At 40.2% G+C, this 21,429-nt stretch overlaps 1 protein-coding gene and 1 long non-coding RNA gene across 4 annotated transcripts in view; one reads left to right on the top strand and one right to left on the bottom strand.

Annotated features, from left to right (window-relative positions):
• Window positions 1–3,642: 3,642 nt before the first annotated feature.
• LOC141278303 (uncharacterized) lies at window positions 3,643–12,303 on the bottom strand. The gene is made up of 3 exons (XR_012330792.1): window positions 12,032–12,303; window positions 11,058–11,127; window positions 3,643–4,052 (listed from the first exon to the last, which is right to left on the bottom strand). It is a non-coding gene; the product is annotated as an uncharacterized lncRNA (long non-coding RNA).
• Window positions 12,304–12,402: 99 nt separating this feature from the next.
• Window positions 12,403–21,429, top strand: part of ST8SIA4 (ST8 alpha-N-acetyl-neuraminide alpha-2,8-sialyltransferase 4) — a 104,654-nt gene continuing 95,627 nt past the window's right edge. Inside the window, exons 1-2 of one of the 3 annotated variants that reach the window (XM_019940753.3) lie at window positions 12,403–12,857; window positions 19,323–19,454. In XM_019940753.3, the coding sequence (XP_019796312.1) occupies window positions 12,745–12,857; window positions 19,323–19,454 (245 nt within the window). In that variant the 5' untranslated portion in view covers window positions 12,403–12,744. The remainder of the gene's footprint in view (window positions 12,858–19,322; window positions 19,455–21,429) is intronic. The other 2 variants (XM_073802346.1, XM_073802347.1) reach the window with 2 other exon arrangements.

Genomic DNA, 21,429 nt, shown 5'->3' with positions numbered 1-21,429 from the left:
GCCCAATGTGGATTTATCTCCTGAGTATTCGTCTCTTAATGATTTATTATTATATCTTTTAATCTTGTGTGAGGTATTAGATTTCCCAGTGGTAGATCTTATTTTTCTGCTGAATTTTCACTCTCTTCCTAGTAAGGGATTTACCCTGCCTTATTATGGACACATGGCATGCAGGGCCCTACAGTACTGACTTATTGATTTGGGTCTTGGCTACAGTACAAGCTGTAGCTAAAGGAATGTGAGAGAACATAGCATACAGAAATATCTGAGAAGGAACTTTAGGAGGCATCAGGAATTCCTGCCAGCTGTCTTTCTGAATGTCCCAAATAAGGCCAGCTCCCTGAGGCTGGAATCTGGAATGAGAAGACATGTGGAGCAGAACCACAGAACCTGACCCAGGCCACTGACATCTATCATGAGCAAGAAATAAATATGTGTTGTTGTAAGTCACTGTGATTTTGGGGGGGGTCACTTGTTATTAATAAAGCTAACTAACAAAATTCATATGCTGGATTAGGATTATCAAAATGAAATACCGTAACAGCAAATGTGAATCCTTTTTAGATGATGTATCACATAAGAATGAAGAATATACTGTTTAAGCAAAAATATTAAAATGAATACAAATAAGAAAAAATCTTAAGTATGACAGCGTCTACCATCCAGAGTTACTAAAAAAAATGCTTTCTTTGTCTTTTGGTTATAATAATTTAAGGTTAATTAACTTGTCTCTCATCACTTAATGATTACTTCAGAGCATTTGAGAGGGGGTCTCTCTTTCTCCAACAAGTTCTCACAAGTGAAGGCTGTTCTTCTTTGACATGTTATATAAATCATGGCCAGTAATAGGAAAGATATCCTTTTTGGTTCCCCATTACATATACAAAACATCTCTCCATCTCCTTTGACACATATGCCATCATTGGTATCCTCTTCTACCAACCCTCATGCTGTCATCTACAGACCACCTACTCACTCCCAGTAATTAAAGGCCTGCTCAACTCATGCAATTTATACTTACTCCTGTTGTCATTCTTGGTGATTTTCAAATAATCGTGTAAATTATCCATCCAAAACTCTAGTCTTTCTCTGCATTTTTTCTCATGTCTAGCAAAATTTGGTTTTACTTCAATCTAGTCTCCCATTCCCATAGAAATTCTGTATCTTGCACTGCCATTAACTTATTTTCCCCTGAAATCCAAGTTGCAAGTATCTCACTCTTTGAGTACTACCTCCCACCTTTTCAGCTAACTTTCTCCTATAGCCCCTTAAAATTATTTCATTGTATTGAAATTTCATCCCATTGGGTTGTAGACTTTATGCATCTGTGCCCTTCTGTTTTGACACCCTTTTTCCCATCTTAGATTTGGTAGCCCTTTCAACTCTTGTTAAATGCTGTCAACTCTCTCCCTCTGCCATCTTGTCTGGCAAAACCTCAACCCTGGTTGAACTCAAGTATATACATTCTGTGTCTGAAACCTGTATAACTCAACTCAACTGGAAATAGTCGTATAACCATACTGACAGGTCTCTGCTTAAATTCATGAGCTCAGGCCTCAAATAGAGAAGTAGCATTGCCTAAAAATAATACTACATGTCCTAAATAAGTTTGTTTTCACAGACTTTGGTATAAATATTTCAGAAATTTGTTTTCCTCAAATACCTTCTTATATGGTATCTTCTATTTCCCTTAATTTATTATGCACGATATAATGACTGCCATTGTATTCTTTATTTTCTAACATTTCTGCCTAGCCGTTTTCTACTTCCTGGCCTTTTGACTTGCTATTCTCTTAGCCTATAATGCTCTTAAACCCAGTTCTGTGTATTGCTATATTCCTCTTATTCTGCAAGTCTCATTTCAAATGTCGTCTCCTCAGAGAGCCCTTGCCTGACCATCTTGTTCAAAGAACTCCTTTATTACCCTCTGTTACATTGCCCTGTTGACTCCTTCACACACTAATCACAGTATGTAATTATTCAATAAATATTTTGACTAGATTTCCAAAGATTCTACTCATCTCTTTAACCCCTTAACTGTAAGTTATGAGTAACTATCATGGGATTAGGTGGGTAGTTGAATACCAGTTGGAGTGGTAGTTTGACATGTCTTTTTGTGCTTGTTCTACCAGTTGTCATCAGAGAACTATATAAGGCTAGTTTTAATGCTCTCTATACATGACTTCATCTTCAAAGGGATCTCAGCATCCATGGACAAGAATCATCAACTGCCCAAACATCTCTGCTCACCTCAACAGAGCTATGACAGATATCTCTAATACCAAGGACACACATTCAAAATCTTCATAGGTTCTAGGTGAGTCTCCACAGGAATTCCATACACCATAAATGTTATAGTCATAATCCACTCACTTCTGAGAATTCTCTGTAAATTTACTACTCCTCTGCCAAAAAGTTGCTAAGTAGATAAATCCAATCTACTTCCTTCTTCCTATCTCCATCTAAGACATGTGGTCAAAAGGTAAATAGTTTTACATTTAGGTCACACAAGAGGGGTAAAATCCCCAGATATTTTTGATCTTCCCAGTAGAATTCTAAAACACATTTCTTTATTTTTCTAATGATAGGATCACAACTGTAACTAACATAAGCTATCACAGTTTGCATAAGCTGCCTATTTGTGAGCATGTGGTTAGCCACAATGCCTCCGGTATCCATAGCTATTTACATAAAGTTTTCTGGTGGAATGTAGGGAAATACTATAGTGCTAATGCAGAAGACAGATCATTTATTTATATTGTGAGGCACAGGTCATGCGTGAATTAGACTCATTATTTTTCCTTTATTCCCACAGGTTTCCTCCAGTGAGTATCTTGATTCATTCTCCCAGAGCAACTTTCTCCTGCTGACAGGCTAGGCACTTCTAGACTTGGCATTCAAAATTTTAGTTAATAGGGGCTTTATTTAGTTACTTTACAAAAAAAGCTGAAATTATCTAAATTTCAATACATTACACAGGTAAATCACGAAGTGTATATCTTCTAATAGAATTACTTACTTGAAGGGCTGCAAACTCAAATACCTGCAGGGGCCAAGAAGCTAAAGTATAAATAAATTTTCAAATTCTGGAATAATCACAAATTACAGAGATGAAACAGCTGCTACTCAACTCCCCCTAATTGTTACCATCAGAGTAGATGAATCTGGTATTAACAAGTCTTCTTATATTTTTGAAAATAAATTTGAAGTACTGGCAACTAATTGTGTGTGTATGTGTGTGTGTGCATGTGTATGCATGTGTGTGTATTTTATTTCAATCCATCTTGCAGGAAAACAAAATGTCTTCTGCAGGCTATGTCGATCACCAGTTTACCAGTTAGTGATGACCTCAATATTATTTTTCTTTAAAATCTTCAAATGACAAACATTAAAAATCATTTAAAATGCTTCACAAAACTCAATTTACATAGGACTGTTCCACGTTATAACAGTATATGTATATCAAAGCAATATTTTCCAGAGATACTGTAACTATTGTAACTATAAAAAGTTACATAGATATAGATATCTAGAAAGAGATAGATTTACAGAAATAATTTTTTAGCCATGAACAAGTTTTACTACTATTTCTCTTTTGCTTTTATTATGATGCATTGAAAATAATATAAAAGGAATGGGGGTTCCATTAAAGAAAACATTAAGTGGGTGATTAGATTGGGCAATTTAAGAAAATAAAAGAGAGGAGAACAGAAATTGTTTAAATCAGATACAAGAGAGACTGTTATTTTTATTGTTTTTTAAATTTTATTTTTGGCTGTGTTGGGTCTTCGTTGCTGTACACAGGCTTTCTCTAGTTGCGGCGAGCAGGGGTGACTCTTCATTGTGGCGCGTGGGCTTCTCATTGCAGTGGCTTCTCTTGTTGTGGAGCATGGGCTCTAGGCATGCGGGCTTCAGTAGTTGTGGCTCGTGGGCTCTAGAGCGCAGGCTTAGTAGTTGCGACGCGCAGGCTTAGTTGCTCCACGGCATGTGGGATCTTCCTGGACCAGGGCTTGAACCCGTGTCCCCTGCATCGGCAGTCGGATTCTTAACCACTGTGCCACCAGGGAAGCCCAAGAGAGACTTTTAGAAGGTACACAAAGATTGAAGAAATTACAAACCCCAAACAGTAAATTCCCTAGGTAGTGACACACACAATTGGCTATGAAGTGACCACTATTCAATAGCTGACCAGTTTGGAGTAATATTTAGCCTGATGGTTATTCTCTTCCTACGAGATAGTTTCTCCCATCACTGTTAAGCACAGAAAAACAGCAAAAGGAGAACACAAAAAAAATCAGTAGGTAATAAGGTAGGGCATCTAGGACTTCCCAAAACATGTATGGGATAGTGTGCCTGTTTATTTTAACATTTCAGGGGTGTGTGCAGTAGGAAATAAAACACCAAGAACTAGGACTGTAGAACTGAAAGAGATAAGAGTTGATAAACAATTAAAATGTGGACTTGTGAGCAGCTGAAGTGCTTATTTCAGAATGAGGCATATTTAACTGGCAGGGGTTACAAGATGTCAGAGGACATTTCAAATGGATATTAAAAATTTTTTAATATTTGACTAACAGTATGTAAGAATTGTCTCTTCTAAGGACATTCATGTTTAAATAGAGATTAAGTATTAAATGCAAAGGATGATGTAAGTGACGTGGGTTAAATAACGGGGAAGAATTGAGAATGGCAATGATGGGATTTTTCCTGTTGTTCCAGAAATTATACTAGATTCATGATTATATCTTGTACCTAAAGTCAAAATCACCCTTCTGCTGTAAGCCTACGATATTTGGTTACTATGGATGAAAAACAGAGTAACAAAAGGACAATGAACATACATACAGAAAAATATGTGAAGCTTTTATGAATATTTACATGGGCAAAATGAATTAATTTAGAATAAATTTTTAAAAACTAGATATTTTGTCCAGAAACAAATAAAGAGATTGAGTTACCTGTTGGTGAACAGCTGAATTTTCACATTAATATGCTTCTTGTTCTTCTTGATCATTGATTCATAGGTAAAAGGCTTTGTATGAATAATTCTCACTATATTGCTAGGTCATAAACAAGACCTTCAATCAGCTCATCTGTGATGGTTAATCTTATGTGCCAAGTTGATTAGGCCAGACACCCAGATATTTGATCAAACACCAGTCCAGATGTTGCTGTGAGGTGTTTTTTAGATGAGAGTAACATTTAAATCAATAAACTATGAGTAAAGCAAATTACCATCCATAACGTGGGCCTTAGCCAGTAAGCTTAAGACCTTAAGGAAAAACAGACAAAGGTTCCCCAAGAAAGAGGGATATCTACCCCCAGATGACCTCGGATGTGAGCTGCAACATCAACTCTTCCCTCTTCCCAAGTCTCCAGCCTGCTGGCTTATCCTGCAGAGTTAGAAATTGCCAGCCTCCACAATCGTGTGACTGATTCCTTAAAATAAATCTCTTTATATCTGTATATACACACATTCCATTGGTTCTTTTTCTCTCGAGATTCCTGACTACTACACCAACATTCTCATTATTAAAATGTCATGGGTACTAGCAAGGAAGATGTGGAATTTGAAATGGAAAAAAAACATTTATATCAGCATTCAAAAAATGAAATACTTTGGTATAAATCTAACTAAACATGTACAAGATGTATATGAGGAAAACTATCAAATTCTGATGAAAGGAATCACAGAAAAACTAAATAAATGAAGAAATGATCCAGGTTCATGGATAGGAAGACTCAATATTGTCAAGATGTCAGTTCTTCCCAGCTTTTAACAGATCAACACAATTCCAATCAAAATCACAGCAAGTTACTTTGAGGATATTGACAAACCGATTCTACAGTTTATATGGAAAGACAAAAAACCCAAAATAGCCAGCACAATATTGAAGAAGAACAAAGTTGGAGGAGTGACACTACCAGATTTCAAGACTTACTATAAAGCTATAATACTCAAGACAATGTGATACTGGTGAAAGAATAGACAGATAGATCGATGGAACAAATAAAGTACCCAGAAACAGACCCATACAAGTGTATTCAACTGACCTTTGATAAAGGAGTAAAGCAAAAAAATTAAGAAAAAATAGTCATTTCAACAAATGATGCTGAAACACTAGACATCCACATGCAAATATACCTTAGGTATGTTCCTCACAAAATTTAACTCAAAATAGATAATAGACCTAAATGTAATTTGGGAAACTACAAAACTCCTAGAAGATGACACACGAGAAAATCTAGATGACCTTGGATTTGATGATGATTTTTTAGATAGAAAATCAAAGGCATGATCAGTGTGAGAAATAGTTGATAAGCTGGACTTAAACAAAATTTAAAACTTCTGCTCTGTGAAAGTCAAGAGAATGAACTGGAAGACAATATTGCAAAAGACATATGTGATAAAGGATTGTTATCTAAAATATACAAGGAACTCTTAAACCCAGCAATTAAAAAATGAACAACCTAATTTAAAAATGAACAAACGATCTGGACATCTCACCAAAGACGATATACAGATGGCAAATAAACATATTGTATGTCATCGGAGAAATGCAAATTAAAACAACAGTGAGATACCACTAAATGCTTGTTAGATGGACAAAATTCAAAACACCAAAAACACTAAATGCTGGTAAAGATGTGGAGCAACACGAACTCTCATTCTTTGCTGATGAAATGAAAATAATACAGCCACCTGGAAATCACTTCAGGTTTCTTACAAAGCTAACCATAGTCTTACCATCAATCTTACCAGCAACAGCGCTCCTTGGTATTTACCCAAATGTTGAAAACATGCCCACGCACAAACACAAAAGACTGCACGTTTATAGCACCTTTATGATTGCCAAAACTTGGAAGCAACCAAGATGTCCTTCAGTAGGCATTTGGATAAATAAACTGTGGTACATGCAGATAATGGAATATTCAGTGTTAAAAAGAAATGAGCTTTCAAGCCATGAAAAAATACGGAGGAATCTTTAAAGCATATTACTAAGTAAAAGAAGCCAATATGATAGGGCTACATACTTTATCATTCCAACTGTATGTCTTCTAGAAAAGGCAAACCTATAGGTACAGTAAAAAGATCAGTGGTTGCCTGGAACTGGCTGGGGAGGGGGGCATGAATAGCCAGAGCACAGAGGATTTTTAGGGCAGTGAAACTGCTCTGTATGATATTATAATGGTGGATATTATACCATCATTATATTGGTGGATATCATTGTACATTTGTCAAAGCCCACAGAATATACAATTCCAAGAGTGAACCCTATTGTAAACTACGGACGGTGGGTGACAATGATGCCACTTTCACTGTACTTTCACTGACTTTGACAAATGTCAGCTCCATGTTAGGCCCATAGTCCTACCCATCCCCCTTTCCTCAGGGCTCAACTTTTGTCTACTCACAGGGAATGCACCCAAGCCAGATGAGTACCCTGTCAACATTTACTCTTGCCTTCACCTGACATGAAAACTGAAAGAATGCCTTTTGCTGATGCAGTTGGTTAATGGTCATGAGACCTTGAGGGGAAGGAAAAACCCCTGGTTCCAGTTCCAGTTCGTGTGGATGTGCTTCTCACTTGGTAGTCAGATTCTGTTTTTAGCTTTGGCCCCTTTCAATCCCCCTGTACCCCTCTGGTTGTGCTGAATGCAGCTACAATTGTCTCTGGATCATCTGTGTGGGGGATCCTTCCAGCCTGTATGTAAATTACCCACAATAAGCTTTGTAGTTGCACTTTATGGAGTTGCCTGCTTTGTTTTTTGGTCTCAAAGTTCCTTTTCAGTTTCGAGGATATTATTAGATATCTCCACCTCCCAACTGGGTAAGTGTGTAACTTGCTTCTCAATATCACTGTAAACCTAAAACTGCTCTAAAAAATATCCTATTAAAAAATGTCATGGGCTATTAAAAACCCCACTATGAGATTGCAAGTGTCTATTCATTTCTTTCCAGCTGAAGTTGAGGGCACAGCCAGCAATTAAAACATGATTTACATTAAGTTAAAGGATAAAGTAGCATTTTAAAACCATCTGCCATTACTTGCATTATTTATTCAAAGGGTACTACTGTGTAATTGCAGATTTGTGCTGAATAAAGACAAATGAAGAACTTACAGTCCAAAGATAGCATGGAAATTTAGGAACAACTTTAATTTTTCAGGATCATCAAAACAGGCATTCTAATGGAGGGAGGTAAGTCCAAAGACACTGCTGTGGGTAAGACTTTTTACCCAACATATATATTTATAGTTCTTGTACCTAATAGCATATTGAACCAGACTGTCCTCAGTTTGGCCATAGTGTTGGTCTATACGTATTTTTAAACTTGGCAAATTGTTGTGGATGCATATTTCATGAATCTAATAATATCAAATAAATGACATTAAATTACACTCTCAAAACTTAATTGTTCAACTCTATGACATAAATCACAGCAAGATCCTTTTTGACCCACCTTCTAGAGAAATGGAAATTAAAACAAAAATAAACAAATGGGTGGGACCTAATGAAACTTAAAAGCTTTTGCACAGCAAAGGAAACTATAAACAAGACGAAAAGACAACCCTCAGAATGGGAGAAAATCTTTGCAAATGAAGCAACTGACAACGGATTAATCTCCAAAATATACAAGCAGCTCATGCCGCTCAATATTAAAAAATCAAACAACCCAATCCAAAAATGGGCAGAAGAGCTAAATAGACATTTCTCCATAGAAGATATACAGATTGCCAACAAACACATGAAAGGATGCTCAACGTCACTAATCAGAGAAATGCAAATGAAAACTACAATGAGATATCACCTCACACCAGTCAGAATGGCCATCATCAAAAAATCTAGAAACAATAAATGCTGGAGAGGGTGTGGAGAAAAGGGAACCCTCTTGCATTGTTGATGGGGATGTAAATTGATACAGCCACTATGGAGAACAGTATGGAGGTTCCTTAAAAAACAGAACTACCATATGACCCAGCAATCCCACTACTGGGCATATACCCTGAGAAAACCATAATTCAAAAAGAGTCATGTACCACAATGTTCACTGCAGCTCTATTTACAATAGCCAGGACATGGAAGCAACATAAGTGTCCATCAACAGATGAATGGATAAAGAAGATGTGGCACATATATACAATGGAATATTACTCAGCCATAAAAAGAAATGAAACTGAATCATTTGCAGTGAGGTGGATGGACCTCGAGACTGTCATACAGAGTGAAGTAAGTCAGAAAGAGAAAAACAAATACCGTATGCTAACTCATGTATATGAACTCTAAAAAAAAAAAATGGTTCTGAAGAACCTAGGAGCAGGACAGGAATAAAGACACAGACGTAGAGAATGGACTTGAGGACACGGGGAGGGGGAATGGTAAGCTGGGACGAAGTGAGAGAGTGGCATGGACATATATACACTACCAAAGGTAAAATAGATAGCTAGTGGGAAGCAGCCGCATGGCACAGGGAGATCAGCTTGGTGCTTTGTGTCCACCTAGAGGGGTGGGATAGGGAGGGTGGGAGGGCGACGCAAGAGGGAGGAGAGATGGGGATAAATGTATATGTATAGCTGATTCGCTTTGTTATACAGCAGAAACTAACACACCATTGTAAAACAATTATATTCCAATAAAGATGTTAAAAAAAACTTAATTGTTCAAATATGGGCAGGGGAATCTCTTGAGTTGCACTGAACCATTATCAGTCATTCAGAAGTGTTCACTTCTATGTATCAATAAAATGTGCTATGCTTAACAAATTCAGAAGCAGCAGCATTATACGACTGGAGAGTTCTTTTTTTTTTTTTTTCCCTAGGCATTTAAATCTGCCATGTATTCCTATAACTAGTTCTTGGTTTGCTTTAGTTTTGCTGTTGGTGGATTTGTTTTGTTTCATTTGGGCCATGTGAACCGTTTCGCCAAACTTATAGCTTAATACATGAATTAAACCCACTTTGCTCTTGAAGATTTTCATGCTGCAACTTTCCCATTAGAGAAGACAATTTGACATTGTGTAGCTATAGATTATTATGATCACACTGAAGACTTATGTCCACTACTTTCCTTTCCCATTCCCTGTTCCAACAGTACTGATCTACCCCAAAGCTCCTGCATTTTATTCCTCTCTGTGTATATATACTCTTTCCTGTGCTTGCAGTGTTCTACCCTCCCTCTGCCTGGCTTACCCCTTAGCTTTGCAAACCCCAGTTTATGTGTGCCCTTTCCTAGGAAACTCACCTTCCTTGCTCCCCAAGACTTAAACACTCTATCTGCTTCCATCCAGTAGCTTACCCAGATACACGATATGTACTTCAAATGCTGCTGTTAGTTCATGGTGCCATATTGCAACTTATTTTTATTTATTTATTTTTCACAATCTGTCCCCCTCTGAGTGCGTGATCTTTCTGTCTGGTTAGATGCTGTATTTTATTCATCTCTATGTTCCCATGCCCACATGTATTTTCTGGCCCATAGTAATTGCTTAAGAAATGTTGGATGAATTTCATTAAGTGATACATATTACTCCATCAGCAGCAGCAGGTAATGTTTTATTTGAAATCCAGAATATATTTGTTTACTGCTTAAAAATCAAAAGTTAACCTAGAGAAGTTAGCATCCTAACCATGCATTGCCCACCCCCTCCGCACCCCAGTACCCTTTTCACTTAAATAAGAAGCTGTTTTATTCTTGCAGTTTCTGCTAATTGAGAAGGCAGTGTGATTGAGCTGCATTAATGCAAGTGGGATTTGCCTAGACATCAATAAACTCGAAACGCTCCCGGTAGGCCACTTGTAGTGTCAATAAATGTTCATAATTACTTGCTCCTTTGAGTATTTTAAACCCAACCTCCTCTTCGCTCTGCTGTGAGCAGAGACCTGAGAGGTTCTTAACTTTCTACATCTTAGGGGAAGAATGTCAAACATTGCCAGGGCTCTCGGGTTTTCAAGCAAAGGTGTTGGCTGTTATCCTTGTTATTTTAAGCTGTCAAGGGACTGGAAATTGGAACAGCCACTCTTGCGCCCCTCCAGCAGAGGACTGGGGGTGAACCTCACCGTTTCTGGGTTTAGGAAGGTGTAAACCCCAGGGGCCAAGAGTGGATGACAGCTGGAGACACCGCTCAACCTGAAAGAACAAGAAAATGAATTGAGAGGCTCTGGGGGAAGGGGTGGAGGTGAAGAGCTTGGGACCTGCTCAAATAGATGGGGGAAATCCTGGCTTCCAGGCACTATGTCACCCGAGGAGTGGCTCCCGACCCACCTCCACCACCCCTCAGTAAAAGCCAAGCCAAGGCATGGTACAACCTGAGTTGCAAGCTTCTCTCTGGGTGAGGGCGGAGATTCAAGACCTGGAGAAGGTCTCTGAAAACTAGAACCTAGGACAGGAAAAGTGCCCCTGCCACACAATACAATAGAAGTAAAAACAAAGAGTAAAGGGGAGGAGAGGGTGAAAATCAGGCTAAATGCACATTACTAAGACTTTCAGAGAAAAGCTGGCTCTTCCATTTTTTTCCTTCTTTTCTTCCTTCCTCTCTTCCTTCATTTCTTTTCTCCTTCCTTCCTTCGTGTGTGTGTGTGTGTGTGTGTGTGTTGTGTGTGTGTATAGGTGTACTTGCATTTGAAAAGGAGGTCCTACTTTTCTCAGAATCCTGTCTCTCAGCAGGGAGGTTCAAGTGGGATTGGAGTTCCTTGACTCCTGCGTGAGGAGTTTCCAAATGGCAATGAACGAGTCACATAAATATCCATGAAGTTCCTAATGACACCTCTGTCATCAGTTGTTTCCTGCAGAATCCTGAGTCGGGGTCGTCATCCACCACCCACGCTGAGTGGGCGATCGGCTGATCTGCTCGCGTGTGTATTTGTACTTTCCGGATTGAGCGGTGCACGGAATATAAACTCCTTCCCTATCCCTCCCCGCATTCACTCCACTTAAGAGGGCGTGCGTGTGTGTGTGTGTGCGTGCGCGCGCGCGCGCGTGTGTGTATATTTAGCAAAGACGCTTGGAAGAAAGTACCCCTCTTACTACCCACCACCAGCTCTATCCGATAGAGCAGGCGTCTCCGATCTGTCCCCAGCTGAGGTGTCCTCTCCACGCTGATACGGACTATCTCGGTGCTTCCTTGTCCACAGAGCTAACGCTTTGGTGTCCCGAGAGGGCGACCTGACTTCTTAGTGCGCTGCTCTCTTCCCACGGTGTGCGAGCACTGGTGCGTGCGTGTGTGTGTGCGTGTGTTTGTACACGACTGTGGGCTTGTGAGCTTCCTCTCTCTGCACAGTTCAGGCAAGGCCGGCGACGTTACTCTCCAAGCAGCCGCCAGCGACGAAAGGCAACAGCAGCCTCCGCCCCTGAGTCCCGTGATTGGCTGGTTTTGTTCATCATTTCCATGCTAGGAAAAGGGAAGGGCCAGTGACGCCCCCGAACCCGGCTGCAGAAGCGGCCGCCACCTCCAAAGTACAAGGTGTCTCTTCGGAAAAAAACCTGAGCCCCAGGGAGGCGGCGAGGAGCGACCGGGTTAGGGCTGGCGGGAACCGCGAGAGAGTGCGCTGGGCAGCGCTCGAGGACCAGCGGGAGCTTGGCCGCAGAGGACCCTCGAGACCTGCTTCTGAGATCCCAGCTCCACGCTCTCCTCCCATTTTACAGATCCTTCCCCCCTCCCCGCGACTACATCTCCCCAAAACGGAGCCTTTATATGAAAAGAAGGTGAGGGAGCTGGGGCAACCAGGACTTTCCCGGGCACCCAAGATGCGCTCCATTAGGAAGAGGTGGACGATCTGCACGATAAGTCTGCTCCTGATCTTTTATAAAACAAAAGAAATAGCAAGAACTGAGGAGCACCAGGAGACGCAACTCATCGGGTAAATGCAAAGCTTCATTTTAGGATATGATAAAAAGTCAAGCCATAAATGAAATGTGAATATAGACGACAGAGTGAGGGTTGGGGTAGTATTTGTGTTGATGTCAGCTTGTGAGTGTTTAGTCTCGTGAATTAAATAACAAAGGCTGTTGTTGAGGTGTGTGTGATTCTCTACAGCGGGTTCTCAGTACGAGTTCAACTTGCCCTGTGCGGTGATAGTGACAGTTGTGTTGGTGCTGGGGCTCGCACGCCAAAGAAGTCACTGCAGAAGTGTCAACAAAGAATGGGTGCCCTTGTCCTTTTAGTCCCAGGGCAGAACTCAATCTAGATGTCTTTATTCACCATCTGGTTGCCCTTCCTTCTTTCTCTGCCCTATCACTCTAGGGAGGTACTAGAGAAAGCTGGCTTCCTGAAAGGCTGAAGTTAAAGCTCAGAAAGCAGGAAATGTGTCTCCTCTGTTTCTTTACAATTCTTTGTTGTCGGGTAGATCTGTGTATCATAATTTGATTAGAAACTCCAGGTCAAACAACTATACTTCCTTATTTGCTGTCCGTGGGTAAAACCCATGGGCGTCATGGTTACAGTTTTGGAAACTGGGTGCTGTAGCTTCACACAGACTATATTTCTGCTCTTTAGTTTGTCTAGATGAGTTCAGAATCTTCCTCCACCCCAGTAAGTTCTCTAAATATCACACTTCCTTCCTCCCTCCCCCCCTGGCCTCTGTGTCTTTGAAGTTTACCCAGGAGGTGGTGGCAACTTTGTGTTGCTTACATAGCTTGGAAGCGTTTTCTGAGGATGTGAACCTGGTTGTCAACTCTGTTCAAAGTCCTGTTTCGGAAATCCTGCCTCATCCGGAGGCGTCTGCTATCGCTATCGGAAACTCCACACTGGCAGAGATGCCAGCCTGGTTTTTATTTTTCCTAAGATTTATGAAAACCAAGATAGAACCCTTGCCGTTGGGGCGGGTGGGGTCGGGGGTGGGCAGTGGACAGGACTGCTAAAACGTGTGCGCGCGTGCACACACACACAAACTTAATGCACTCCGTTACTTAATATTCCTGCTCCTCCCTAAGTAATGAGAATTTAAGTCAGCAAGACGCCGGCTTAAATTTACAGAAGAAATTGTTATTTTATAGAAAATTAACATAGAAGTACAGTCGAAAGCGACTGGAAGAGAATGAAAAAGCTAATAAGGGATGGGCTGGCTGATTGTTATTCATCAACAAATCTCTAAATGGTCTATGTTGGGGGGAAAAACGCCGAACTGTATGATGTTAACACAGGGAGTGGGTGGGTTGAAAATTCAGCCTAGCTCGATTGTCAGAAAAGAAAGACTCTGGGCGGGGGTGTGGGCACCCCCGGTAGAGACCTGTGCTTCCCAGGCAGACAAAGGGGTCTTCAGGAAGGTGGTGAACCGGCGCGTGGGGGAGAGGCGGAGGCTGGGGCGTGGGGGTCGAGGCTCTTTGTTCCCTTCCCGGCTGGTGGGCTCCGAAGATATGCCTGAGCCCAGACAAAGCGGCCAAGCCTCGCCAGGACTCTGAGGTTCGGGCCCTTGGCTGGCAACCCTGGAGAGCGAGAGTGGGAGGGACGAGGCAGGCGAGAGGAGGCGCCACACGCCACCCAGGCGTCCTCTCCGGGCCTCCCTTAGCCGCCAGCAGGAAGGAGGAGCGTATCCCGAGTACTCCGGGTCAAATAACCGACCTGGGATGCGCCTCATTTCCCGGGCGACGTTCCTCCCGTGGCCTTTCCTGGACGCCGCCGGCCGGTGGGCGCTGCCCAGGGCGCCAAGGAGGAGTAGGAGGCGGGCGCAGGCAGGGGCGCGGCGGTCGGGCCAGCTGGGGGTGAGGGGATTCTCTTGCACCTTTTTCGGGCTGAGCCTGCTTTCCCTGCTCCTTCGAGATTGCGCGGGGTGGGCGCGGGTTCATCAAACAGAAGGAGAAGTGCGCGGCGGAGCAACTGCTGCTCTGCGAGAGCTGGCCGCGGGGGTGGAAGAATGAGTGAGGAGACGCGGAAGCCTTTACTGCAGGAATCAGGCCCCCTTTAAAAATAAAAATAATAATAATAACTGCTGCTCAGTCGGCAACCGGGCTCCTCCTTCCTAATTAAATCCCGCAATTACGGCCGTGCAGGCGAGACAGCGCGCGTCTCCCGGTGCCCCGCAGCGTCGAGGCGGCCGCCGCCAGCTCTTCCCTGAGCCCTCGGGGTTGGCGCTGCCGGGGGCAACGTGAGGACAGGTAGTTCCCCCTGAGCGCTGTTTCGCTTTTCCCTCACATGAAACGTTCAGAGGAAAAGCTTGTGATACCAGTTTATAATTTCGTTTCAACTCCAGAATAGTGCTTCTGGTGGAGGAGTTGACTCATCAAACGGCCTTCTTCTCCTTGACTCTCTTTCTACCCAAGCCACGTGGAGGGACTCGTTTTGAGATGAGTAAACTAGAGTGGCGGTTTGGCCTCAGAACCCAGGCCAGTCATCAGCAGTGAGGTAAACGGCAGTCCCTGACCTTTTGGGGGACACTGCGTGCCTTGCCAGTGGGCAGCGGATTCAATTCTTAGAACATCCTCCTAGATTCATATTTAGCTTCCCTGCTACCATTTTGCAATAGGCAGCAGTTTCTTCATCTATTCGACCTGCCTCCGTTTTAACACTGGAGGCCCCATCTAGAGTCAGTGTAACAAGGTTCTTGTATGCAGTATGGAGCAGTCATTCCACAGAGAAGGAAAAAGAACAGCAGCCCAGCTTTCCTACCAACCATCCACATTCTCGTTTCTCCAGAGGAATACTAGCAGCATGTTTGTAATAAGGAATTATTGGAGAATAGGTCAAGTAATAATTGGACATTTAAAACTGTTTCCTTCGAAGCTAACCTATCAATTGCCTGGTCTGTTGACTAGTGAAGTTTAACTGAAAGGGCATTAGGGGTGTGAAGTGGTCTATTCTTAATTGATATTTTTTTCTTAATGGGAAAAATGGCACTTGTCTCACAACTGGCCTGTAATTTTACTGGCTCTGTGTGCTCTTTGGTATAATTAGAAATATGTTAACTTAAGGGTCCTACAGGTAAAAATATGTGGGTATACGCATTTAATGAAATAATGTATTTGAAAGTGTAACAAACTTTAATACCAAATAGACATTTGCTTTGATTATTATTCCTTAAAACTTGCTACATACTGTTTTCCTGGGTGACTTTAAATGACACTTTAACTTACTTTCCTTACTATCTACAGATTTCATTTTTAATTTGACTGTGTACTTTAGGTTGTCTCACTAGATGATCAGCAGTATTAGTTCTGAAACTTATGATAGAAGTGACAGTGGAGATAAGCATTCATACTTAGAGTATTATCACTGTTAGCAATGGTAGTTCCAGTTTGTTCTAGGGTGGAAACACACTCTTGTAACTCAGGAAACCAGAATCTGCATGTTACTTCATATGTTATATTTGGAATTCTACTAAAAGCCATAGGCTGTAAGTTAAGGTAGTACATCGCATCTTTATTTTTAGTTGTTTGGCACTTAGGGAATGAAAACACAGAATTGCCTGCTGTTTGTGTTCAGGCTTAATTTGATGCAAGTTCTTTTCATTTAAATGACTTAAATTTTTATATTAAATAGAAAGTTTAACCTAAGGGAACACATTCATTCCAAAGCCAAGTCAAGAAGAGCTTACAGTGGGGTTCATTGCAGGGCTTTTGGGGAACTAATTTCATGAACGAAAATTAATCTTGTGCGTTATGTACTTCAGAATTAATAGAATAAATTGTAGTGATGCCTGGCTACTCATATTTCAAAGAAAAATATTTGTAAAGACTAGTAATATAACTGCTGATTAGCTTCTGTCACTGGTATCGCATAGATGACCATCTAACTGGGTTTTTCTTAGCTCGATATAAGCAGGGATACTTTATAATATATATTGCTTTATTTCTTTTATATGTTGTGTAATTATCCCTTTAGAAGTACGTGTTGAATCTTCCTGTATACAGCCCCATCAGAGAAATGTTTTCAGTGCAGCTGTTTAGCACTCGTCTCTGATCTGGGATGAGAAACTAGTAGGGGGTGGCAACATCCTTCATGCCTTGCATTCACAGGAAGGAAAAGCCTATTCCAGACGGAGTACTACCAAGGTCACAAGCAGAAAAACCCCTTGGGACTCATTTAACCTTATACAAAGAAATTTGCTCCAGAGCCTCAGGTTGCTGGCAGCCTGGCCTTCTCACACATGAATTCCATTGACTTCAAGAAGTGTGACTAGTTGTAAGCTATTTTCATTCAAAATTCTTTCCAGTGGTAAAAGTCTGAAATTTGACTTATCACCAGTTCAAAGAGCAGAGTAATGTGGTAGCATTTCATTAATATAAAACTGATTTAAACTTTTAAAGCACTTTTTTTTAAATCTTAGAGGTTCTGAAAAGCCTCCATACAATATCATAGCAATCATTCTGCCTTATAAAAATGTATCTTTATCTACCTGTCAGTAAAGCAATCTCCCACAGATATTTAAAATGCCAGCTTACTTCTTCTGTAAAAGTTTATTGGTGGTGAAAATAATTATTTTAATTGTAGCAATCTGTGGTTAGAAAAAGATGATATTGACAGGACAGTTAGTTATTAACAAGATGAAGATGGGGAAGGTCCCTACCCCTAGAAATGGTGAGAGTTTGTGTCCATACTCTTGAAGGCGTATCTCCAAAAGTGTGAAGGTTAACTCCGTATATCCACATTTTCATTCATATGTAATAGTTATTATCATTAGACGTGTAATATAAAAATTGACTCGGGGCTACTGAGTAGTAATTGCACCCTATGTTTCCTTGCATCCTAAATGACCTCTATAAAATGACTATGATTAGCCATGCATAGGCATGCAAGTGTATCATTTTCATCAGTAGGACAGTTTAAAATATTAATTTTTATAGAGTTCTAAATTTCACAGGGAGTAGTTGCATTTGATGCTTTGAGTTGCTTCAAATTGGAACTACATGTTTAAAAAAGAATGCAAACCAAAATACCAAACTATCAGCCTCCAATTACAGAATTCATCTAGCAGCTGTTGCACAGGCAATGTTTCCATTGATAGTAGGGGAGGATTGCCTACATAATAAACACAGATTTAGACTTTGTGACTGAGCAAATAGTCGTGTTACTTTTTTTTTTTTTTTTTTTTTTTTAATTTTCGGTACGCGGGCCTCTCACTGTTGTGGCCTCTCCCGTTGCTGAGCACAGGCTCCGGACTCACAGGCTCAGCGGCCATGGCTCACGGGCCCAGCCGCTCCGCGGCATGTGGGATCTTCCCGGACCGGGACACGAACCCACGTCCCCTGCATCGGCAGGCGGACTCTCAACCACTGCGCCACCAGGGAAGCCCTAGTCATGTTACTTTTTAACTATGTTTTTGAGATTCTAAAAAATTGAGGTGACATGTAATGAAATACAGATATTGAAAGGGCTATGCCTAGAGAGGTGGCTTTTTTATTCTCTGAATCCGGGTTTACTTGTATAAAGTACCAAGGAATAGTCTACTGAACAATGAAGAGGTTCATCTATAAAGGTACTAATGGTATAAATGCGATCATAGGTGTCTGTCACCTACCACCAACACCCCTGCTAGTAGCATGCAGCATGATATACTTGCCTATTGCTATTAATTGGTGGGGATAGCGTAGTTAATTATTTGATATAACAGAAAATACCAGTAATAATGGCTACTGAATGAGTTTTCCCCCCATTGCAATCTCTATCTCCCCACCACCAACTATCAGGGAAGCATCTCATTGTTGAGATGTTTTGAGACCAATGTAATTTTAGAATTAGCACTTCAATTGTGTTTTATAAATTACTTTCACGTGCAGAGCTCCACTTCTCACAAAGTCAAAGCATATTAGATAATGTTTTTGCAATTTTCAAGGTAAGGTAAAGTCACGGTGGCTTTACCACCGTGAAAGAGAATATTGTCAAAGGACATATGGGCTAGCAAGTGATAGAATCACAAACATGCCCAGATCACCTGACATTCAAAGACTTCTTACTCCAAAACAAAAGCTCTTTCCATTATGTCTGTATGTCTTCTGTGACAATCTTAGGAGTCACAGTTACCCAGATGCAGGAGAATTGGCCAAACATCCTGTCTCTATTGTTAAACACAGCAGGGGAGGGAGGGGCTCAAGGGGAACAGAACTGCGATGAGAATTTTTTTCCTGAAATACTACAAAGGTCTTTTCTTTGGATAAAAATAGTTTTATTTCAAAAATAATAAGTAAAATAATAAGTGTAAATGATTCTCCTGATAAAGTCATATTCACCTAATCTTTATAATACCTTTCATCATGCTTACACCTCTTCTTCTAACAGGTAGAAAAATTTGTATCTACAAGTTGTCACCAGTAATCTAAATCAAATTATGTATTATGCTGTTTATACAAAATGCTTCTTACTTTCACAAAGCTGCCATTGTGATTTGTTTCAGAGATGGTGAGCTGTGTTTGAGTCGATCACTTGTCAATAGTTCGGATAAAATCATTCGAAAGTCTGGCTCTTCAGTCTTCCAGCATTCTCTAGAAGGTTGGAAAATCAATTCCTCTTTGGTCCTAGAGATAAGGTGAGTTTCTTTAATAAGGCATAATAAATTTCATATCATGTTCTAGAATACATTGGGCTTGGCAAACTTATATTGAATGCTTGATTTATAGTTTAAGTATGAATACTTTAGTAAGAATGAACAGGCTGTTAATGTTTCTCACTGAAGGATGTGAAACTATAAAACTGAAATCATTATATAGCCAGAAATATAAGGATGAATATGTGAGTTTTTAATATACTGTCTTTATACTAATGAAATAAAATGTTCGACAGAATCCTAATGTTTAACACACTTTTCTTTATTACTCAGGATGGACGTATATTTTGAGAATTATCTTTAACTTCTCTAAAGTCTTCATACTGATCTTGTGTTTCCTCACACTGGATATAAGTAGAGCCTATTCAACTGCCATTTAGCCAACAATTATAAATAAATTTGACTTATTCTATGAAGGGGTATTTCTATGTGTGCTCCTATAATAAAAGTCTCAATAATTATACCCTAAATAGGTAACAATTAGCAAATAAGGCTTCTAGAGTACAGGTTTATTCTCTGTAAGATTCTGGTATTTTCGCTTAGATAAGCTCTTGAAATCAAACTCAGTGCCTACATATATCCATTATATCTTGTTTTCTTCAATTATAATTCTCTAATAAGAAAGTTAGGGGCAGACCTTCCTAATTATGGAGGAAGCAAGCAGATCATTTTCTCTATAGTTACGTTGCTCTATTGGTTGGTATGTTTAAATCAGCATTTCAGTAAATCAGAACTCTTTAAAAAAGTTCAAGAGAACAGCCGTCCTCTACATAATAAAATCATTGCATTTTTCTAGTATTGGCAAAATGCTAATTACTCCACGATTGGATACGAACACACAGATTTTGTAAGAGTAGGTTAGTGGTTACGAGGGTAAGCTGCTGATCTGCTGGGGTTTCTACCTCCTCACTTCTTGGATCACACGTACGTATAATGTAGATTATAAGCCCCTTTAAGGAAGAGTCTACTACCTTCATCTTTAGAGTATGCATCGCAATTCATAGAATGCATTGCAGCAAAGGCACTCACTACATGTTGAAATATAGTTGAAAGAATGTCTGGAAATTAAAAAGAAATGGGTGCCATGGAAATGCAGGAATGGTTAGACTACTTTGTTTTAAAGCTTTCAAAGTGACTGGAATGGAGACAGGAATCAAACCATGGCAATGTCAAGTGGTGTATGTTTGGCTGTTTTTAGTTTAGGGTGAACTTTGTGTATTTGTAGGCAGAGTGCAAGAACAGTGAGATGAGTAGCGTGTGATGTAGTGCAACTCTGACAGAGTTTATAAATTGGTGTCTTCTGTGTAGAATATGTTCAGAAAGCAATATTTATTTCAACTGGGTGAAAAGAAACTTAAAGCAGTACTAAAAATTATCAGCTTCCTTATAAAAGTACAGATTTTCATATACTCTTAAGAAATTTTAAAATGTGACAACTCTGGACCTGTGTTCCTCCTGAGAACTCTTTGGCCGAAGCCAACACTAACCACGAGCTCTCCAGTTTGACAGTTTTACACCTGGAGCTCCCTTTTCTCATGATACCTACCTAGTGTCTTCCTCACTAACTCATACTCCTATACCCACATTTGAATTTAGAAACCCTGTAAGGGAGGAGATAATTATGAGGAAAAAGCTACAGGATATGGAACTAGATGGGGCCATAAATACACTGTGGTTGAGTTTAGCACAGAGTAAGGATTTATGTTTCTTAGAAGTAGATTGGAAAGAGAGAAATATGGGTGATTAAAAAAGAAAATATTTGATCTCTGAGGATGCCTAGAAAGAGAACCTTCAAGTTTGAATGATTTGGCAAGAAAGGTGTCAATTATGTAAGGCTCTGTAGATCAGGTAAAGGAAAGTAATGGAAGAAAGTAAAGTAAAGTAAGAAATTGTAACAGTTTAATATATCTAGCCATGCTAAATAATATATCAGATAAAGTCTAATAAATAAATTAAA

This window comes from Tursiops truncatus, chromosome 3, assembly GCF_011762595.2.
Source record: "Tursiops truncatus isolate mTurTru1 chromosome 3, mTurTru1.mat.Y, whole genome shotgun sequence".
In the NCBI taxonomy this organism is placed as follows: domain Eukaryota; kingdom Metazoa; phylum Chordata; class Mammalia; order Artiodactyla; family Delphinidae; genus Tursiops; species Tursiops truncatus.
This window is presented reverse-complemented; position numbering and strand designations above follow the sequence as displayed.